This window comes from Chiloscyllium plagiosum, chromosome 32 (genome assembly GCF_004010195.1).
Source record: "Chiloscyllium plagiosum isolate BGI_BamShark_2017 chromosome 32, ASM401019v2, whole genome shotgun sequence".
In the NCBI taxonomy this organism is placed as follows: domain Eukaryota; kingdom Metazoa; phylum Chordata; class Chondrichthyes; order Orectolobiformes; family Hemiscylliidae; genus Chiloscyllium; species Chiloscyllium plagiosum.
The window spans coordinates 1,598,620-1,620,523 of record NC_057741.1 but is presented as its reverse complement, the minus strand read 5'-3'; the positions used below and the strand labels follow the sequence as shown (position 1 = coordinate 1,620,523).

Genomic DNA, 21,904 nt, shown 5'->3' with positions numbered 1-21,904 from the left:
GCCACATTTGGAGTACTGTTTGCAGTTCTGGTCGCCTCACTTTAGGAAAGGTGTGGAAGCTTTGGAGAGGGTGCAGAGGAGATTTACCAGGATGTTGCCTGGAATGGAGAATAGGTCGTACGAGGATAGGTTGAGAGTTCTCGGCCTTTTCTCGTTGGAACGGCGAAGGATGAGGGGTGACTTGATCGAGGTTTATAAGATGATCAGAGGAATAGATAGAGGAGACAGTCAGAGGCTTTTTCCCCGGGTACAACAGAGTGTTTCAAGGGGACATAAATTTAAGGTGAAGGGTGGAAGGTATAGGGGGGATGTCAGGGGTAGGTTCTTTACCCAGAGAGTGGTGGGGGCATGGAATGCGCTGCCTGTGGGAGTGGCAGAGTCAGAATCATTGGTGACCTTTTAGCGGCAATTGGATAGGTACATGGATAGGTGCTTAAGCTAGGACAAATGTTCGGCACAACATCATGGGCCGAAGGGCCTGTTCTGTGCTGTATTGTTCTATGTTCTATGCAGCAGTGTATATGGAGGTTAAGACTAGTGTTTTCAGGTTACTTAGGAGTAGTTTTAATTGTGTCGATTTAACTGTTTTAAGAGTTCTTTTATATGTGAATTTTTTTTGGTCTTTATTCAATGTCTTTTGGGTGAGGTTCTTCCTCCTGGGGGGTCTCAGTCCTGCCTGGACAATCATGGCTAGTCATTTGTTCAGGTGGTGCCCCTGGAATGTCAAGGGGAGCCATTCACCAGTCAAAAGGAAAAAGATATTACCAAGTCTTAAAAAAGAAAGGGTTGATGTAGCTCTTTTACAGGAGACACAGCTACTTGATAAAAAACACTCGAAACTGCAACATGGTGGGTTTGGCCAGGTGTTGTTTTCATCTTTCAGTCAAAAAGTAGGGGAGTAGCCATTCTTATTCGGAAGAATCTTCCTTTCCAAATGTTAAGCCAGTTAAAAGATTAACCTGGACGGTATATATTGATCAAAGCCCTAATATACGGAGAGGAATATGGGATTTTGAATCTTTATTGTCCCCCAGCACACCCTTTTAAATTTGTAACAGAAGCATTCTCTAATTTGATAGCCTTTGGGGTGTGCCATACAATTATAGGGGGAAATTTTAATTGTATTATTGATCCAGAGACAGACAGGATACCTAGGAGTACTGCGGGCATATCTCTGAGATCTAGGCAACTGGTGGATCTGAACAAGGAGCTGGGTCTGGTAGATGTGTGGAGGTGTCTCCATCCCCAGGGTAGAGACTTTACTTTCTACTCTAACCCACACAAGTGCCATACCAGAATTGATATGTTCTTTGTCCCCTCGACCCTTTTGATTTCGATACAATCCTGTAATATAACTATTTCTGATCATGCCGCAGTACATATGGAAGTTAAGACTAGTGATGATGGGCTAGGTCCCCGACATTGGCGGATGGATCCTTTCTTATTGAAGGATAGCAAGTTAATAAAGTTCTTCTCGCAGGAATTTTAAACCTTCTGGGATGTCAACTCAGGCACAGCCAGTAATCCTTCAATGGTGTGGGAGACCACTAAGGCATACGTGCGAGGCTTGGTCATCTCATATTCTGCAAACCGGAAAAGACAAAAGGAAGAGCAACAGCGTCTGCTTGAGGCTCGCCTGAAGGCAGCTGAAATTGCGTATGTTGATAGGCCCTCCATTACTAAGCTACAGAGTATCACAGCCCTTAGGGCAGTCTTGAATACTGCACTTACTCAAACTGCAAAGAGGGAAATACTATTCACAAAGCAGAGATTATTTGAATATGGTGACAAATCTGGCAGGTATCTAGCATACCTTGCCAAGAAGAAAAAGGCTCCCCAAGCTATTACATCCATTAGAGAGAGTTTAGGGTGTAGGTTTGCTCACTGAGCTGGAGGTTTGATATCCAGACGTTTCATTACCTGGCTAAGTAACATCATCAGCGGCGACCTCCAAGTGAAGCGAAGCTGTTGTCTCCTGCTTTCTATTTATATGTTTGTCCTGGATGGGGTTCCTGGGGTTTGTGGTGATGTCATTTCCGGTTCATTTTCTGAGGGGTTGATAGATGGTATCTAGATCTATGTGTTTGTTTATGGCGTTGTGGTTGGAGTGCCAGGCCTCTAGGATTGCTCTGGCATGTCTTTGCTTAGCCTGTCCCAGGATAGATGTGTTGTCCCAATCGAAATGGTGGTTTTCTTCTTCCGTGTGTAGGGCTACGAGGGAGAGAGGGTCGTGTATTTTTGTGGCAAAAAAAAACACCATTTCGACTGGGACAACACATCTATTTTGGGACAGGCTAAGCAAAGACATGCCAGAGAATTCCTAGATTCCTGGCACTCCAACCACAACGCCATAAACAAACACATAGATCTAGATACCATCTATCAACCCCTCAGAAAACGAACAGGAAATGACATCACCACAAACCCCAGGAACCCCATCCAGGACAAACATATAAATAGAAAGCAGGAGACAACAGCTTCGCTTCACTTGGAGGTCGCCACTGATGATGTTACTTAGCCAGGTAATGAAACGTCTGGATATCAAACCTACAACTCAGTGAGCAAACCTACACCCTAAACATTAGAAGGGTCTTAAAATGACACAAGCCTGCCAGCAGGGAACAATACCAGGTTTAGTTGTCTCCCTAGATGCAGAAAAGGCATTTGAGCGGGTAGAATGGCCATATCTTTTTTACATGCTGGGACAGTTTGGTATCAGAGAGATCTTTACTAAATGGGTTTCAGTATTATATAATGATCCCAAAGCAACGGTGATCACCAATGGTTTAAGTTCGGATAGCTTTAGCGTTGGCAGAGGCTGTCACCAGGAATGTCCTTTCTCACCAGTATTATTTACGCTATTTAAGCACAAAATTACTCTCTATGTAGATGATGTCCTCCTTTTCTTAAGTGGTCCCTTGACATTCGTACCCTGCTTAATTCAAGTGGTCAATCTATTTGGTATGTTTTCAGGTTACAAAATCAATTTTATGAAGTCGGAGGCCATACTGTTGAGAGGCCTTGCCAGTATATCCAACTCACCGGATGGATCTTGTTTTCCCTTTCGGTGGTCACTAGAAGGTTTTCTGTACTTAGGTATTTTTATTACCCCAGTATTTGGTCAGTTGTATAAAGCCAATTACGCACACTTATTAGAGAAAATAAGGCAGGACTATCAATGCTGGGGAGGCAGAGTAGCCTTAGCTAAGATGAATATTCTACCTCGTCTTCTATACCCTATGAGAATGCTCCCCTTGATGTTGCTGAGACAGGCGCTGCGTAAGCTTTACAGTTGGCTCGGCTCCTTTATTTGGAACCATAGACGGCCCCTTATCAAATTAGAAAAGCTGCAGCTTCCACAAATAAGGGGACGACTGGACTTTCCAGATTTCAGGAGGTACCAATTGAACTCTCTATTATCTTACATAGCTGACTGGGTCTCTTGTGACCCACAATCAATCGATATTGAGACCTCCCAAGCTAAATGTCCCCTCATCAATCTATTATTTATGGACAAGATGAGAGTTATTATGGACTATTGTAAAAACCTTATTGTACTAAATACAATCAAAGCCTGGAGGAAAATGCGATAAGATGAGGGTAACCTGCACAAACCCTCCCCTTATACCCCCATAGTGGGAACATCGGGATTCCAGCCAGGGCTGACCCATACTACATTCAAAACTTGGAGGTCCAGAGGTATCTTCTGTTTGGGAGACCTGTTCGATGGGGAGCTCATGATGTCCTTTGAGCAGCTGCGCCAGAAGTTTGGACTGTCTAGCAGGGACCTCTTTCAGTATTTTCAAATACGAGACTTTATACAAAAGAAGACCACACTGATAGTCAATCCTTATAAATTGGATAGGGAAAGGAGAGTACTTTGGTCGATGGGGCCTCCCTCGGTCAGTACACTTTATCACTCATTACAATAAAGTATCAAAGGACATGGAACGGTTATATAAAATCTGGAATCAAGAATTAGGGTTGGAAATTCCCTTAGAAATGTGGCAAAATGTCTGGGAAAATGCCAGGAAGATCTCTATTTGTAACAGAATCCAGGCTACTCAATTAAAGATACTTCACAGGGCTCACATGGCACCTGAACGACTCGCAAAGTTCAAGGCAGGAGCATCCCCAATGTGTCCTCAATGCAAAATCAAAGTTGGCACTCTCATGCATTGTCTGTGGACATGCCATAAGATCCGTAGGTATTGGGACAGAGTAGCAAATGCCTTGATAGAGATTTTGGGCACAGAGATTGGATCGGATCCAATGTCCATACTTCTGGGCTCTCCAAATTTTCCCTCTCTGGACGCATAGGGGAGGAAATTATTTATTATCCTTTCCTTTTGTGCGAGGAAAAGTATTTTAGTAAGTTGGGTATCCAAAAGTCCCCCAGGATTTTCAAACTGGCACAGGATAGTCATGGAATACATCCCCCTTGACTTCCATACGGAATTGAATTATTTTATAAAACATGGTAGCCCTTTTTGAACTACATCGACACAGATATTTCGGCCATACTGTCCAGAGCTTTTACTTAGCCATGGTAATGGTTCTGGCCCCCGGGAGGAGAAATCCCGTATAAGTATGGGTTTTATTATGACTCGATATAAATCTATTTTGAGCATGTATCTAGTTATTTAATTACCTTGTTGTTTACTGTTAATAATGTATGATATCCTATTTTATGTTCTGGTTGTTTTTGGTATAGATTAGTAGTTAGTTTGCTTTTTTTTATTATTTAATTTTATATTGGTGCTGTTTGTATTACTTTCATAATTTGTAAAATAGCTTAAATTTTTTCTTTCTTAAATAAAAATATCTATTAAAAAAATCATAAAAATCATTTTAGTCGGTTTGTAGTTCATGAGTTGAGTTCAGCATTGCCAGTACTCAATGTCCACATGCAGAAGATATCCCTATAGCACCATGATAAACATTTAGGGTAGGTTACTACCAATGTATGCTTATGCATGACTGATGGGTGAGAGACAGTACAAATTGATATGTCTACAGGAGAAGAAAGCTTACATTACACCTGAAATATGGAGAACTGATATCTTTAACCATTACAATCCAACCAGATGGCAACTGTCAGAGCTTTCAGGCAGGTCTGCCTGTCTCCTGCTTAGCTGAAAGCTCAGGGGGAACAACATGCACAAGCACATGACAGCCAGACTACAAAGACCCCTCGGAATCCTAGTAGCACACAAACCACCAACACTCTCAAACAAAAACTAACAAACCTAAAAGACCCAGTACAACATGGACAAAATCAACGTCATCTACAAAATTCCATGCAATGACTGCCACAAACACTACGTAGGACAAGCAGGAAGAAAGTTAGCCACCAGGATACATGAACACCAGCGAGCCACAAAAAGACACGACCCTCTCTCCCTCGTAGCCCTACACATGGAAGAAAAAAAACAACCATTTCGACTGGGACAACACATCTATCCTGGGACAGGCGAAGCAAAGACATGCCAGAGAATTCCTAGAGGCCTGGCACTCCAACCACGCCATAAACAAACACACAGATCTAGATACCATCTATCAACCCCCCCAGAAAACGAACAGGAAATGACATCCCCACAAACCCCAGGAACCCATCCAGGACAAACATATAAATAGAAAGCAGGAGACAACACTTCGCTTCACTTGGAGGTCGCCACTGGTGATGTTACCTAGCTAGGTAATGAAACGTCAGGATATCAAACCTACAGCTCAGCGAGCAAACCTACACCCTAAATGCACAAGTACCTACAAACTCACAAGGAAATCAACACAGTTGCACTTGGGTTTCATAGGGTTATATTATACATTTAAATATCAGCTTAATGTTAAATTTGTTTTTAATAAATTTTAATATACTGCATCACAAAGTGAATCCTTTGCTTATTCAGCCACTAGTGGACTATGAATGGATTGATGACACTTACAATGGATATGATGAGATGAATCACACCACATGATGTCAATGCATTTCCCGTGTTTCATGTTCTGAGAGGTCCAAGCAGATGGTAAGGATATTCAATGAAAGGTGGAACTTTCAGTTAATTATAAAGAAAACTCATGTGAAACTTACCAAAATATTAGAGAGTTGTGTGATGGCCCTTTGTGCACATCTCATTATGCCTTGTATGTATTACCAAAGAGTCTTCCGAGTCACCATCTCCTAAAAAACCAACCTCAAAGGAGGTATCATGTCCAGGATGTCATCATTGTTTAAAGTTTCACCTCTTTGTAGTATCAGGTTGGGCAGAGCATGAAAATATGCACAAATCTCAGTGGAATATACTGACAGTCTCAATGTGATCTATCTGAGTTACATCTTCAGCACTCTTTTGGCCTATTCAATGGTTACTTGCAGCTGTTGTCTAACTCCTCTGCATCTAGGCTGCCGTTCTACACAGTGCTTGTCACATTTGGGTAGTGCACTGGAAATAAAGCCTAGCTATTCCTGGAGTTGTCACAAAAGTTAGAAGATTTTAAAATAATATGCAAAGTTCTCGAATTTACTATTTTGCCGTCAGACTCAGATAGATGGAAAGAATTGAGAAGGTTTCTGTATTTAGCTGAAAATGTGTTGCTGGAAAAGCGCATCAGGTCAGGCAGCATTCAAGGAACAGGAGAATCGACGTTTCGGGCATTCCTGAAGAAGGGCTTATGCCCGAAACGTCGATTCTCCTGTTCCTTGGATGCTGCCTGACCTGCTGCGCTTTTCCAGCAACACATTTTCAGCTCTGTTCTCCAGCATCTGCAGTCCTCACTTTCTCCTTGGTTTCTGTATTTAACAAGGATCACCATTTATTAGAAATAATTAGACTCTAGCTACAGGTAAACAGTTATAAGCAATTTGCACATAATATTGCTAATTAAAACTCTAAACCCTGTATAAATTCCAATTCACACACTCACAAAGACAGGCAAATAGACAGGATTAAAAAGATAATGACTGGAAGAAGACAGTTCAGTAGTTTTTGTTCACAGGATCTATTATTGAAATGATCTTTATTACTCTTCTACTGGCCAGAACATTGCTTCAGTTGCCTTTCTATAGATGCTTTCACTGGTTGGTAAGAGTTCACTTTTAATAAGTGTCTGACTGATCAGTTAAAAGTCACAGGTTACACCAACAGTTGGCTGTTTTTCTTCAGGTTTATAATGTATTTTGATTGCAGTGAACAGAGAGACCACTTCTGAACTGGGAAAGAACTGAACTCTTCTTTCTCTCTTTTATCTGAATGTAACTTGTTCCCAGCTCAAAGCTATTCAGTTGCCTGAGAACCAATGATACAGTTATTGATAGGCAGGAAGGTCTCTGTAATCAACAAACAGTTACTAGTCCATGGATCAATCAACTTCTCAGTGCCAGCAAAAGCTGCATCTATATATCTCCTCAGCTCCAACTCACCTGCAACTCAAACTGTAATTACTCCTTGTTCAAACAGTCATTTACATGCTGCCTGTCGTGGTGTCAGAATACTTGCTTTCAACACTGCACTCAGCCTTTTAAACACTAGCCTTTTAAAATACCTCTTTCTAATTTCAATCCACGGTATTTAAAAACACTAAAAAAGCACATGGTTCTTAAGGAGTCATGGCTTCATCAGGATTGACCTCAACCCCAGAATTCATCTTTGAAGGTGTGTAATGGGCCTGAAAACTCATTTGGAACAACTCATTACACAGGTGTGAGAACTCCTGGGAACATTGTACTGACCTGAAGGGTCCATCTGTGGTAGTCACAGACTAGTGGTAGATTGAGAGAGTGGGAAATCTCCCTGTTGATGGAGACTGATGCCTAATCTACGGAAAAAAAAAACGATGGCGAAACGTATTGAGCTGGTGGTTACATCTGGGGTAAGCCAACAATGGCCCTGAACCTGAAGGCCCTTTTAGCCACACTGGCCTAATTGTGTGAAATTCCAAATGTTGGCCTGCACTTTTAAAGAAGGCACTGATGTGACCATCTTGATATAGCAATGAGCCACAGGCTTGGATATCTCCAGAAAATCCCAGGAATAATCACGAGCCACAGAAATTCAACACGAGGAGGCCGATAACAAAATAGGCACAGGTGTCCACCACTCCCAAATGCGGTCAGTTTCTTTCCATTAGGGTGCCTCAGATAAATTCTCTATCTGGAGGAGAATAGCCTTCATTTACACTGCTGTTTGGACATTTTCAGGAAGCAGAATCTCAGATGGTAAACCCTTTCGTGCACACAACATGCTAGTCACTTGCACCTCTCCACCTTGCTATTGCAATTCCAGTTCTGGTGGTTGTAGCTCTCTCCCCTTGTGATAACCCTCCTCATTGCTGATCTTAGAGCTGGAGTGACTGAGCCTATTAGTATTCAAGCCCTTGCTGAACTTCTACTATTTTAATTTTATTCTTTTATCAATTTTGATTCAGAGCTGTAAACTGGAAATTGTGAGCTAAAGATGACTTCTGAACTGGAGATAACAACTTACGTCAAAAGACAAGCAGATCTAACAAGCTTTTCTTTACTCGTGTGGCCAGGCCAGGAGGTTAATTGCTGGTTGGTTTTGATTAAAAGGTTCTGCAGACACTTCATCACCAGGGAAGAGCATTATGTTTAAATAGGTAACAGAAGTGGGTTATTAATGAGGTCAGTACTTGGGAATTGGTTTCAACCTTATGTTCAAGCAGATGGCAGAAGACACTAGAGTCATAGGGATGTACAGCACAGAAAAAGACCTTTCGGTCCAACTTGTCCATACTGACCAGATATACTAAATTAATCTAATCAAATTTGCCAGCATTTGGTCCATATCCCTCCAAACCCTTCCAATTCATATGCCCATCCAGATGCTTTTTAAATGTTTTAATTGTACCAGCCTCCACCACTTCTTTCTGGCAGCTCATTCCATACACGTACCACTCTCTGCATGAAAAGATTGCCCCTCAGGTCCCTTTTAAATCTTTCCACTCTCACCTTAAACTTATCTCCTCTAATTTTGGACTTGCTTACCCTGGGAAAAAGACTATTCACTCTATCCATGCCTCTCCATAATCCTCCATAAGGTCACCCTTTATCCTCCGATGCTCCAGAGAAAATAGCCTCAGCCTATTCAGCCTTTCCCTATATGGGCTCAAACCTTCCAAACCCTGGCAAAATCCTTGAAGTTTTTTCTGAACTCTTTCAAGTTTCACAACATCCTTCCTATAGCAAAGGAGACGAGAATTACACACTGTATTCCAAAAGTGGCCTTTCCAATGTCCTGTACAGCCACAACATGACCTCCCAACTCTTATACTCAATGCACTGACCATTGAAGGCAAGTGTACTAAATGCCTTCTTTTCTACCTTGTCTACCTGTGACCCCAGTTTCAAGGAACAATAAACCTGTATTCTAAGGTACCTTTGTTCAGCAACACTCCCCAGGACCTTACCATTAAGCATATAAGTCTTGCCTTGATCTGTCCTAACAAAATGTAGCACCTCACACTTATCAAGATTAAACTCCATCTGCCACTTCTCAGCCCATCAGATCAAGATCCCGTTGTACTCTGAGACAACATTCTTTGCTGTCCACGACACTACCAATTTTGGCGTCACTGCAAATTTACTAACCATACCTCCTATATTCACATCCAAGTCATTTATGTAGATGACAAAAAGCAGTGGACATAGCATTGATCCCTATGGCACACCCCTCGTCACAGGCCTCCAGTCTGAAAAGCATTCCTCCATCACTGCCCTCGGTTTCCTACCTTCTAGCCAATTTTGTATCCAAATGGCTGGATTTTGCCTGTATTCCACATGATCCAATCTTGTTAACCAATCTGTGTTGAAAGCTAAGTGGGACCTTATGGAGGAGACAGTCAAGTTAGTGATGAGTGGTCAGTGTTTGAATTGGGTTTTGGACAGTGTTTTCTGTGAAAAGGAAGCTGGCTGTTGATGTTACAACATGAAGCTTTGAAAACTCCCTGTCTAACCCCCAATAAGCATTTTTTGGAAGATCAGAACATAGAAGCTAAGTTATAAGTATTAAGTCTTGTCTGTAAAGGTGATCCTGACTAATATCTTCAGAAAATCAACCAAGAAACCATTATCTACACCTGTGGAACAACGCATCAAGACAGCCACTCTTTTATTTTATTTATCCTATAACTATGTTTACTTGTGTCTATCTTCTGTGTAATTTGGGCTGAAAACAAAGATGTTTGGGTTTAAAGTGTAGACCAATTAGAGTATCTTGTTTCATTTTACACTGCTAGTTATTCTATTTTAAATAAATTGTTAAACATTTTTGTTTAAGCCACAAATGGTGTAGTGAATTGACAATAATACAGTATTAGAAAGTTGACAACCACTTCTCAGAGGCTCCCACTCTATCTTTCTCTGTATACTCAAGAGCCAAGTTAGAGAGTACATTCAATCAGAATGCCTCTGCCATGCCTCCTGATTATTGCTGCCGTTATTTACTCATCATCGGTCTCTCTGTAAGGCTATATTACACTTCAAGCCTGCAGACCACAGCCAAGACAGACCTGTTGCTCTCTTCTGCTTCCATATTTCTAGCAAGTTTAGAAGCTCCCTGGTTCTCCTGCATTTTTCACAAAATTGAAAAAAAAGCTATTAGTTGCCATTGATTACCTATTAAACTGGCTGAATTGCTGTTCCGTCCATTAAAAGGAGCCTCCTCTTGCCAGCCTACCTGCCTCTGGAAATATCCAGAAATATGTTAGACTTCTCTCGTGACACCATTTACTGACATTTTCCTACCTGTCTCAGGGCTCTTGCAGCCCATCTTCAATGCATTGACAAAATTCCAGCGTGAATTTCTCACCCCAGTGTGGAATTTTAACTTTAGCCAACAGGCAGACATTAAACAGAATGGGAATTTATAAATCAGGCCACTGTACATGTGATTCCATTGTGTACATCAACATTTAATTACAATAATTACCAACTTAGTGGCAAGTCAGTTTTGGAGGGTTTACTCAGTAAAACCTAGTGGGAAGTAAGTAGAGGCTTCTATGGGAAATTGTGGACGCCAACAGAAAATAGGCACTGAAATTCTGTGTTTGCTCCTGTTCCATGTACACACAACCCTGCCACACCCCCTTAATCCAACAGTGTAATTGTTTACAAGCTGGATAACACAAGGCCACTTCATGTTAGCCTAGCAGAATGTGGACTGCTGTCTCTAGATGCCGCTTATTTTAAACATGCAGCTTACTATATTATTGAAACCCAGCTGCTAAAATGTAGCATCTCTTGGGAATCAGGCATATGCAGTCCAAAGCCTAATTACCCAGAAATCATAATTCCTCCTTTAATATTTCACATGGTGCAACAGTATATCCTTAGTCATAGCTCCTCAACTCTTTTTAACTGCTTACAAGACTGCATCCCTCATGAAGCTAACTTGGATTGGATTAAAATTCTGTTAATACCATAGACTTGCTTGAGATCCCTTTAAACATTTTGGAGAAATATTTGAAGAACAGCAAAAGAGATAGTTTTCTTCAGCCCTTAAAATGTAACAAATGATTGAACCTATTAATTTAGCTGAGAACTGGGAAAGCACATCCAAATTTTGCCAGGGTTCTTAGATTTTCAGACAGTCCAGCCATTGCTCCCATTTTGTTGCATTTTCTAAATTTAATACACGTTTTTAATCCCAGGAACACTTACATTTCTCCTAGCCTTTGTAATGGCGCAAAAGCACTTTCATGTATAGAGCTGATTTTATTCCTGCGGAGAACCCTGAAAATAATGCAAGTGTTAGATTGGTGAAAGCACTGCTGGAAAAGATAAATAGAAAAACAGAAAAATATTGATCTATCAGCAATTACAAGATCCAAAATTGATCATTGGCTGGGCTATCTTCCCAGTTTAGAAGAATAGTTATTTATCCAGTCGGGTACTCTGCCTTGTGATGAGCATTTCTAGCATTTTCTACTTTTGACTTTACGTTTCACATTTGTTTAGATTTTAAATACGTAAATGTTGGTCAACACAAAAAAATCAATCAATTGCAACAATCAACTTGGGTCTTCAATGAAAGTAAATAAAATAGAGATTGTACAAAGTGGGCTTTGAGCTGGAGTTAAAATGTTTAATTCTCAGATAAGTTGAAATAAAGCTCACACTATGGTAATGTAACAAGATGAATTCAAATTCAGATAGAAAATTAAATGCCAGTAAACAGATTTAGCAGCAAGTTATTGATAAAAAAATCAAAACATAATGTAGTTTCTTTTTTATTAAGAGCTGTGTAAAAATGTAAAACAAAAAGCCACAGCAACAATATAAGAAATGATTATATCTGGCACTGATCTGGGTACCAGAAATGACAATGGCAAATTCAAACACCCTGCAAAATCTTCTTAACATTTTGCTAAAATTGGGAGAGCAATTGTCTTACAGACTAGTCAAGCAACACTCTGTCATACACACAACACTATCACTGACCTTGACTATGTCCAATTCCACTACAGACCTGTGGAGGTCGTGCCTCAGTGATATAAAGTGAAGAGGGAGTTGCCCAGAGTTGTCCTCAATATTGACTACAGACCCAGGAAGTCTTATGGCATCAGGATAAACATGCATAAGGAAACTTTCTGATCAGCTCATACCACCCCCAATGATTTGGTGAGTCAGTACACCTCTTCTCAAAACTCACTAACACCTCCATGTTGAATTCCACTTGGATGATCTCAGGATGAAAATGGATGAAATGTATTCCAGGTATGGGATTTCAATCTCTATCACTGAGTGGCTTAGCAACACCACCACTAACTGATCTAGTCAAGTACTAAAGGATAGATTGAGGTCTGTAACAGGTGGTGAGATAACTAACAAGCCGGCAAAACATATTTGCTCTCATCTTCACCAATCTGTCTGCCGCAGGTGCATCTAGTCCATGAAAGTATCGGTAGGACTGGTCACCACACAGCCCTTGTGGAGACAAAGTCATGTCTTCACATTGAAGATACCCTCCATTGTGATAATGCATAGGGTGATGAATGGGACAGATTTCAAACATATCTAACAACTCAAGACTGGGCATCCAGGAGGGGCTGTGGGCCATCAGCAGCAGCAGAATTGTAGTCCAGCACAATCTGCAACCTCATAGCCTGGCATATCCTCAATCTACCATGAACATCAAGCATAAAATGAGGTATCAACCTGGTGAAGCTACAACCCAGGTCTACCTAATTTGCCAAGTAGCATAAACAGCAATAGACTGAGTCAAGCAATTTCATAACTCAAGGATCAGATCTAAGATCTACCAAACTGCCACATCCAGTTCTGAATGACTATTACGTAATTCAATGGAGGATGAAACTCCTCAAATACCTCAATCTTCAACGAAGGCACACTCGTGCATTAATTGAGAGCAAAGTGTTTGCATCCATTTTCAGCCAGAACTTCCAAGTGTATGATCGATTTTTGCCTCCTTCACAGATGCTAGTCTTCAGCCAATTCCATGTGATATGAAACAGCTGAAGGCACTGGATACTGTGAAGTCTATATGCCCTGACAATATTCCAGCAACAGTACTGAAGCCTTCTTCTCCAGTGCAAGCCATGCTCCTAGCAAAACTGTTGCAGTATAGCTACACATTGGCTACAACATTACCCAACAATGTGGAAAATTGCCTAGTATGTCCTGTACACAAAAAGCAGGACAAATCCCACCTGGCCCATTAGTCTGCTCTCGATCATCAGTAAAAGTGATGGAATTTATCAACAATGCCGTCAAGCAGCACTTGCTCAGCAATAACCTGCTCAGTGATGCTCAGTTTAGGTTCCAGGAGCTACACAGCTCCTGATCTCACTTTTGATTTGGTTCAAAAACAGACAAAAAAGCTGAATTCCAGAGATGAGGTGAAACTGCCTGCATTTGACATCAAGGCCACATTCAACTGAGTGTAGCATCAAGGAACCCTAGAAAAAAACAGAGTCAATGGGAATCAGGATAAACTCTCCAATGATTGGAATCATACCTAGGTCAAAGGAAAACGGTTGTGTTTGTTCGATGTCAGCCATCAACACTGGGAAATCTCTGGAAGAGTTGTTCAGGGTGGTGTTACAGGCCCAAACACCTTCAGTTGCTTCCTCAATGACCTTCCTCAATCATAAGGTCAGGGGATGTTTAGTGGTGATTGTGAAACATTTAGCATCATTTGCAACTCTTCAGATACTGAGGCTGACCATGTACAGAATCATTGAATCCCTACAGAGTGGAAACAGGCCCTTTGGCCCAACGAGGAGAAGAAAGTGAGGACTGCAGATGCTGGAGATCAGAGTCAAGAGTGTAATGCTGGAAAAGCACAGCAGGTCAGGTAACATCCGAGAAGCGGAAGAATCAACATTTTGGGCATGTGGCCCAATCCGAAGAGTAACTCACTGAGACCCATCCCCCGCCATTTAAGCCCTGACCAATGCATTCAACCAACACACCCCTGAACACTGTGGACAATTTAGCACAGCCAATTCACCGGACCTGCACATCTTTGGATTGTGGGAGGAAACCGGAGCACCTGGAGAAAACCCACACAGACATGGGGAGAATGTGCAAACTCCACACAGACAGGCACCCAAGGCTTGAATCGATGTTGGAATATAAATGCAGTAAGATGCAGACAACATCCAGGCTTTGGCTGACAAGTGGCTGGTAACATTTGTGCCACAAATCGGCAAAGAACATCTCCAACAAGAAAGAATCTAACTATTGCCCCTTGACAGTCAATGAGAATGCCATTACCATTGTGAAACTGACCATTGACCAGAAATTGAACTGAATTAACTACATAAATACAGCAAGTCAGAGGCTAGGAATTGTACAGTGAACAATTCACCTCCTGACTCCTCAAAACCTGTCAACCATTGACAGGGTACAAATCGGGATCATGATGGAATACTCCCCACTTTCCTGGATAACTGCTGGTCCATTAGCACTCAAGAAGGTTGACATCATACATCTGAATTTTTTCCTCAAAACTTAACTCAGCTCACCTTATTATAATGGGAAGATAGAATAGCTGGTGAGGTTCTGATAGCTCTAGCAAAGAATTGGGATTTGAAAATTTGATCGTTTTAGGATTCTTAAAAATTAGTAGTTTGATATCTTGCAATGATTTTAATATGAAAGAATTGAATTCAGAAACTAAAGCTAAATTCATTAAGGTGAAAGTTTAATGAACAACAATGAAACATTTTACATGACATATGTGATCTGACTAAAAATTTCTCTGATCATTTTACTTACAGTACAGTTAACTGGCTGCAATGCATAAAAGTTCCATTCTTCACAGATTCAATTTGATTGCCTTCCAAATCCCTAGGGTAGAGATTATGCAATATTTCATTGCAAATTGACAGAATTCAGAAAATTTTATTACACAATCCTTAAGTTCCTCACTTCTCCAAAGTATTTAGAAATAAATTTTTTGAACCAAACTTGCAGCATCTAATCAATAATCTCGGTTTAATATGCGAAACAGAAATAGAAAAACAGGGCTGAGTCTTATTTTTTTTGTAAAGTAGCCAAGAACGTACTCGCACCGTTTTCTTACTCTCCATTTTTTTATTCCCATTTTACTTCGCCAAGTGGTCATCATTCCTGAACATGACTAATTAAACTTTGTCAATTACTTTTCCTATATATTGTTACATGACTTAATTCACAAGTTTCCTCTGAAATATTGACCATTTGTGTAACACTGGAAAATTGATCTTTGTATGTTATAATCACATATTTAAAGGAGTGTAGATCAATGTAGATTACATAAAATAAGGAGTTTCTTCTTTGTTAGGAATTTATATGTTGAGACTGGGTGGTGGAAGTATGAGGGGAATTGGTGCATGTTAATTGAGGAAGGGAGAGTGGGTTATCGCAGACCTATGAGGACTTGTTGAGAGCAAACCAAGGAAACTAGATTATACAGGGAAGGCAATATCTACAAATGGGAGGTGAAACATAATTATTGGAAGACCTAGGGTTATAGAGGGAAGGTCAATTGTAAGGTCCTGAAAGTAGAGGGTAATAAAGGGCAGATGATGGAAGAATCATTGAGACCAATAGAGTGAAGTCCAAGCTGACTGAAGGAAAGTGCACAGTTATAGCATAAAGCTCCAGGAATATAGATGTGACAATACAGAGAAGTCTCCAGACCACAGGTTGAGGATAGAAATATTCATGGTGAGGCTCTGGATAGGACACTCCAATGCTGAGAAGTTCTCAGATCAGACTGAAGGACCTGATGGGAAACAGGTCCTCCTGCTGTTCCAATGTAAAATGAAGAAGAACATATAGTGAGACTTTGCTAAACTGTGGAGTCACTGATTATCTGCTCCAAAGTATCACTCCAGGTGATAGAAGCAGTTGCAGTTATTGGGTAGGCAAAGTTGAGCAGACAGTGGGAGTAGTTGATATTATCCCAGAATTGAGGGGGCAATCTGATCTAGAAACGATCAGACATTTCTAGCTGTACTTGTAGTTTCAAGATTGTGCACACAGCTGTCATGTGACTATCATGAGAAGTTCCTTCAGGGGTGCGGTAGGTTTCCATTCTGCTGTCATTCTTCTTCAGGCAATGGGGCCATTGCTGTTCATATCAGCAGACAGCCTCAGCAATGGCACATCAGTAATAAGGGATACTTGGTAAAGAAATAGTCACTAACTCTCTGTTGAAACTATTAACTGAGGCACAGGAGAAATAGTTAAAGTCACCATCATCCTACTAGACCATAGGGTTGCTCTCTCATTTGAGAGAGACAGGCAAGTGATGGTGGTTCCTGAAGTCACAACACCTCAGACAAACAGAGATGTTGAGTAGGGGAATCCTTCAGGGTAACCTCAGCTGATGTGGGAATTGAATGCACGCTGTTGATGTCACTCTGAATTACAAATCAGCTATCCGACCAATTGAACTAACTGACTGGTCTTCCAGTTGACCTTTACTGCTCCAGTCGCAGTTATGTGTTCTTTGCTTCAAGCAGTGTCCCCATGGTACCCTACCAACCAGGAATGAATGGCGCGTCGCCTGTCCAGAAGTAATCCTTTCTCACACCTTGCTGCTTGAACGCTAGCTGTCAACTAAATACACAGGGGTTTAGTTTTATATCCGGCCTCTCATTTTTCCCTCTTGCTGGTCATGTTGCCCCTGTTGTGAGGTCATCTGATTAAACTCTCTCTTAGCTTTGGTTGGCTTTCTGCAGCATGAGGGGGAAGAGGGACCAATCAGCTGGCAATCCTGGACCGTGCTGATTCCTGCCGTCCAGAAGGTTGATTCCACAGTTTAGAGAGGGGCTTTCACACTGAATCACAAAACCTTACACAGAATCCCATCTTTTCTGATTAATTTTAAGAATTAACATCAGAATATAGTTCTAGAATGAAAATTTAGGAAGAATAGATAAGGTTGTAACACCACAGAACAAGCTATTGACATCCTGAAGATGTCATTCTGATTGACTAGCAGAGAAATGAGCTCAAGCATGGGTCGGAAGGGTTTTGGCTTGTTCAGATCTGCTGTACATTGGACATTGATAAAGTGAATAATTACTCATGTACAATTCAAGTCTACCAGAAAAACTTCCTCACCTGTTCCAATTGCTTCCTGCTGGGAATTTTGATCTGCTATCAACGCACTCTAACCTTAATTGCTACTTTCTTGCCCCATTGAGAAGCTGACATTTTGCCTCCCGCACAAGTGCACCTGCTTTCCTCGCCTCCCACTCATGCAGCAGTATAAGATTCTGGGCATCCCCTAAGTGCAGTTACAAAATCATAATACAATGTTTCTGTGCAGAATATATTCATAATTTTGTAACTAAAACTAAAGTGAGGACTATTAAGGAAGACAGTCACTTTTTCTATAATGCATTTTAATTTCATTTTGGAGTTTTTTCCTGATGTTTTTAAATGATGGATTGGCACAATCACTAAATGGATTGAAGCTTCCCTGGAGTTCTGATTTAGAAATGAGATACTTACAGCCAGCTCAAATTGGGCATTTCTTGACAGATAGGCTTATCAGGCAGCTGATGGAAGGAATTGTTCAGCAGCACTCTAGAAAAATAAAGCCATAAACAATCAATTTACACCAAAAAACAAGGTGCAGCATTGATTAAATTACTTGAATCAGTACAGGTGATGCCAGAACTTACAGGAGAATGACTGCCTTCAGTCCCAGGAAGGTTTGGGGAGAAATCTTTTGAATTCTATTGTTTTCAAGAATTCTGAAAGAGTGAATTGGAGAAAGATTATTTCTACACAATGGACTAGATATCTGCAAAAATATATATGTACATATGAAATTTATGAGATTAAGTAAAGGACTAGCAGTCTGAAATAATATGATTGGAATAAGCTATACAGGAACCAACATCTATCACATAGAGTATTATTTTAGGCATAACTATACTGAGATGAAGTTAAAAGTCACACAACACCAGGTTATAGTCCAACAGATTTATTTGAAAGTACAAGCTTTCAGAGCAATGCTCCTTTCTCAGGTAGCTAGCTAGTTGCAGCACCCCAAAAGCTTGTACTTTCAAATAAATCTGTTGGACTATAACCTGGTGTCGTGTGATTTTCAACTTTGTCCACCCCTGTCCAACACCAGCACCTCCACATCAGATACTGACTTGCCTTATCTATTGTCTATCCTTTGCCTTTATTAAAGGAAAAAAACAATAGCACTTGAAAATAAATGTACTGAGTATATTAGAACTCCATTTTGATGTAGATGAGTCAGCTCAGTTTGTCATTTCACATTTTTACTAACACTTCCTTCTGGGTCCTTAGTCAGATGCATTTCCACAAACTGGAAAAGATCAATGCATGATATTTTATAAACACAGCCTCGGCAGTTTCTTACAGAATGAATTATGTGCTTTAGAAACAATATCCCTTGCAGTTTGCAATGTATTCTTCATCTGTCATAGTGTGCAATGTTATCATTAAACCTGTAGCCTGCAGTCTTCTTAGCTGTCTTATAAGTGCCTCCTAATGTAACATCTTGGCAGTGAGATGGAATCAAAATAAAAAAGTATTTACTGCAAAGGATAATAAAGACTGTGATGATCAGCTTGCTCCTGATGAGTCACTTGTTTGGATTGTAGAGACTTTGATCAGATTGCCTGCTTCTGACGCTGCATGGTTACACTCAGTCAAATGGATTGCTGCGGGGTCTTTTATTCAACTATTGACTAGATTGGCTTATGTTGAGTTGGTTCTGACATGCCTAACTTACCGTCTATATCACTATAAATTCTATTTCCCTATTTTGTTACCTTTTCTTTTCATGTTTTTGTTTTTTCTCATTTTTGCTTTCAGTTAGTAGAACACTTGCTGTAGGCACTTATTTTGTTTCTTTGTTTTTTTTGCCATTACTATTCCTTCCTGGTAAACAAATGTCTGTTAGTCAAACTCTCTTGCTTTCCACCTTATTACAGGCCTTTCTTCAATCTTTGTCTCACCCATCCTTGCTCAAAATTTCAGAACGTCTCTAAGCTCCCCCAGTTCTGTTGAAAAGTCATTGACCCGCAACATTGGGCTAAATCTTCCAATGTAGAGAGGTGAATGCCTCAAGTTAAGTCTCTGCTTCTCTCTGGGACCCAGAGAGACACATACATGATTGCTCAGCATGTTTAAATTTCCGATTGCTTTCTTCACCCTGCTCAACTTGCTGGTCAATTCCACATGACAGTGAGATCAGATGACCAAAAATGTGAAGACTTCAGTTGTTTGCCTTATTCATAACCATTCTTTTTGCATGAGTTTATTTAAAGCTTTTCACAGTAGATAGAAAGCCTGTTTAACAACAAAATGCAAAAATAAACAGCTAGAGTTCCAAAAAACAACTGCAAACTTTACAATGCTCCCCACTTCCCATTCCCAACAGTGTTCAACCTTGTTCTGGTTCACCCTTCCCCTTTCACTCAGCCACCAATGCTCAAACCCTCCTAAAAACGCTTACCCTGACACTGACAATGTTCACTACTCCCTCCCTCCACCGCAGTGATCTTCATCTTCTCCTCCCAGCTCACCCTCTAGACAGTGTTCACCCTTTCCTACACCCACTTCCCACTGACCTTCCAGAATCCATGCCTCCTGTCTGATCAATGATAGAAGAATCAGCACTGTTGAATAGTGCAGTGGGTGAGGTAGCATTATCAGACAGGTGAGCACTCTCGGGGGCAAAGGGGAGATCAGCATACTCAGAGGCTGAAGGAGGGGTTTGAGACCTTTCGGAGATAGGGATTTGAGAGGTATTGGAAGAGAGGAAGGGTAAGCACTATTTCAAAACAATTAGGTAGACTTTAAAAGGAAATTACAACTTGTTGGTTCTCTTTGATAGCCACGCAAAGTTAATAAAAGTTCATCACACGAAACTCCAACGATGAAATAATGGTAGAGTTATGGTATATTTTTACTTGCCATGGATTACCAAAGGAACTCTTCTCTGATAATGGCTGTCAATTCTACTTTGATCTGTTATAAAATTTCATGGAACAAAATGGTGTTATTTCCTAGTAGCAAATGGAAATCCAAAAGAAATGGTGGTGTAGTTAAAGAAGCTTCCAAGAAAATATGCTGTATGGGTGTTCAAATTTCAAAATGAAACAATGGCTGGCTAATTTTCTTTTGCAGCAAAGAATACTGTGCATTTTACTATAAGCTGTATGGTTCCTCAACATCTGATGAAGAGAAGATTAAAGATATACCTGGGGAATCCAAGATGGCAGCGACCCAGCAAGTCTGAGTCTACAGTGCTCCTCTCAAGACTTGGACAAAGTGGGCCACCCACCCGCACCACACTCACCAAATCATTTAAAATAGCTGTTTAATTTAATTAGTTGCTTAGTATTAAATTTAAACAATCTAATCTTTAGTAAAAATGAATAAAGGGAAGGGAGCCCGCAGCTTTCAGCAAGCAGGAACCGCTCCCCCACCCTCTCCAGCTGCAGCAGAGACATCCACAGCCGCCCCGGGGGACTTACCTACAGTGGCAAGCCTCGTGGAAATCATCTCTAAACTGGATGCAAAGATCGACGCTTTCATTGAAGAATCCCGAAGCCGATGGGACTCACTCTCGGCCGCGCTGCATAAGCACGACCGAGACATTAAAGAAATCGAGCGCCGAGTCGGAGGGGCGGAGCTAAAAGGCTGCGACCTCCGAAACCACAGCGCAATCAGCTGTGGATCAGGTCCGGACTCTCGAACAGTGAGTCCGGACCTTAGAGAATCATATTGATGACCTCGATAATCGAGGTCGCCGAAAAAATATTTGTTTGCTGGGCCTTCCCGAATGGGAAGAGGAAGGCCAGCTTACAGCGTTTCTCAAGCAGTGGCTTCCACAGCTGTTAAATCTGGAGGCTGGATCAGGCCAGGTAAGGGTGGAATGGGCCTACCGGGTCGCAATACGCGGGCCCGGCTCAAACCAGCCCCCCCGCCCGGTCCTGTTCTGGCTGCAGAGGTATAGGGAGAGGCAGATACTCCTAGAAGCCTCCAGAAATCTTGGAAAAAATTCCCAAGCCATGATCTATAAAGGATTCAAGATCATGTTATTCCAGGACTTTTCCCCAGCTCTGGTCGATGAGGCGAAGAAGTGTTTAAGGGACTTAAATATTCAGTACTCCTTATGCTACCCAGCGACGCTACGCTTTAACCATGAAGGATCCGTGTATAACTTCGGATCGCCAGAAAAAGCTAAGGAATTTTTGGACTCTCTTAGATAAATTGTAAGAGACAATGGATGTTGGTTTGCCTTTCCCCCACTCCGGTTTACACCCCCCCCCCCTTTTTCTTTTTTCTTACCTTACTGTTTAATATTATCTTGGGGGGTGGGGAGAGGGATTTATTTATTTGTTCTCTATTTAACGATTTCCTCCCCACCTTGGGATT

General features: G+C 41.1%; 1 protein-coding gene across 1 annotated transcript in view; it reads right to left on the bottom strand.

The window, feature by feature from the left end:
- The window catches only part of rxfp1 (relaxin family peptide receptor 1), a 123,451-nt gene that overhangs the window by 50,459 nt on the left and 51,088 nt on the right, over positions 1–21,904 (bottom strand). Inside the window, 4 exon segments of the mRNA XM_043673942.1 lie at positions 11,678–11,749; positions 15,260–15,331; positions 17,990–18,064; positions 18,163–18,234. Coding sequence (XP_043529877.1) covers positions 11,678–11,749; positions 15,260–15,331; positions 17,990–18,064; positions 18,163–18,234 — 291 coding nt within the window.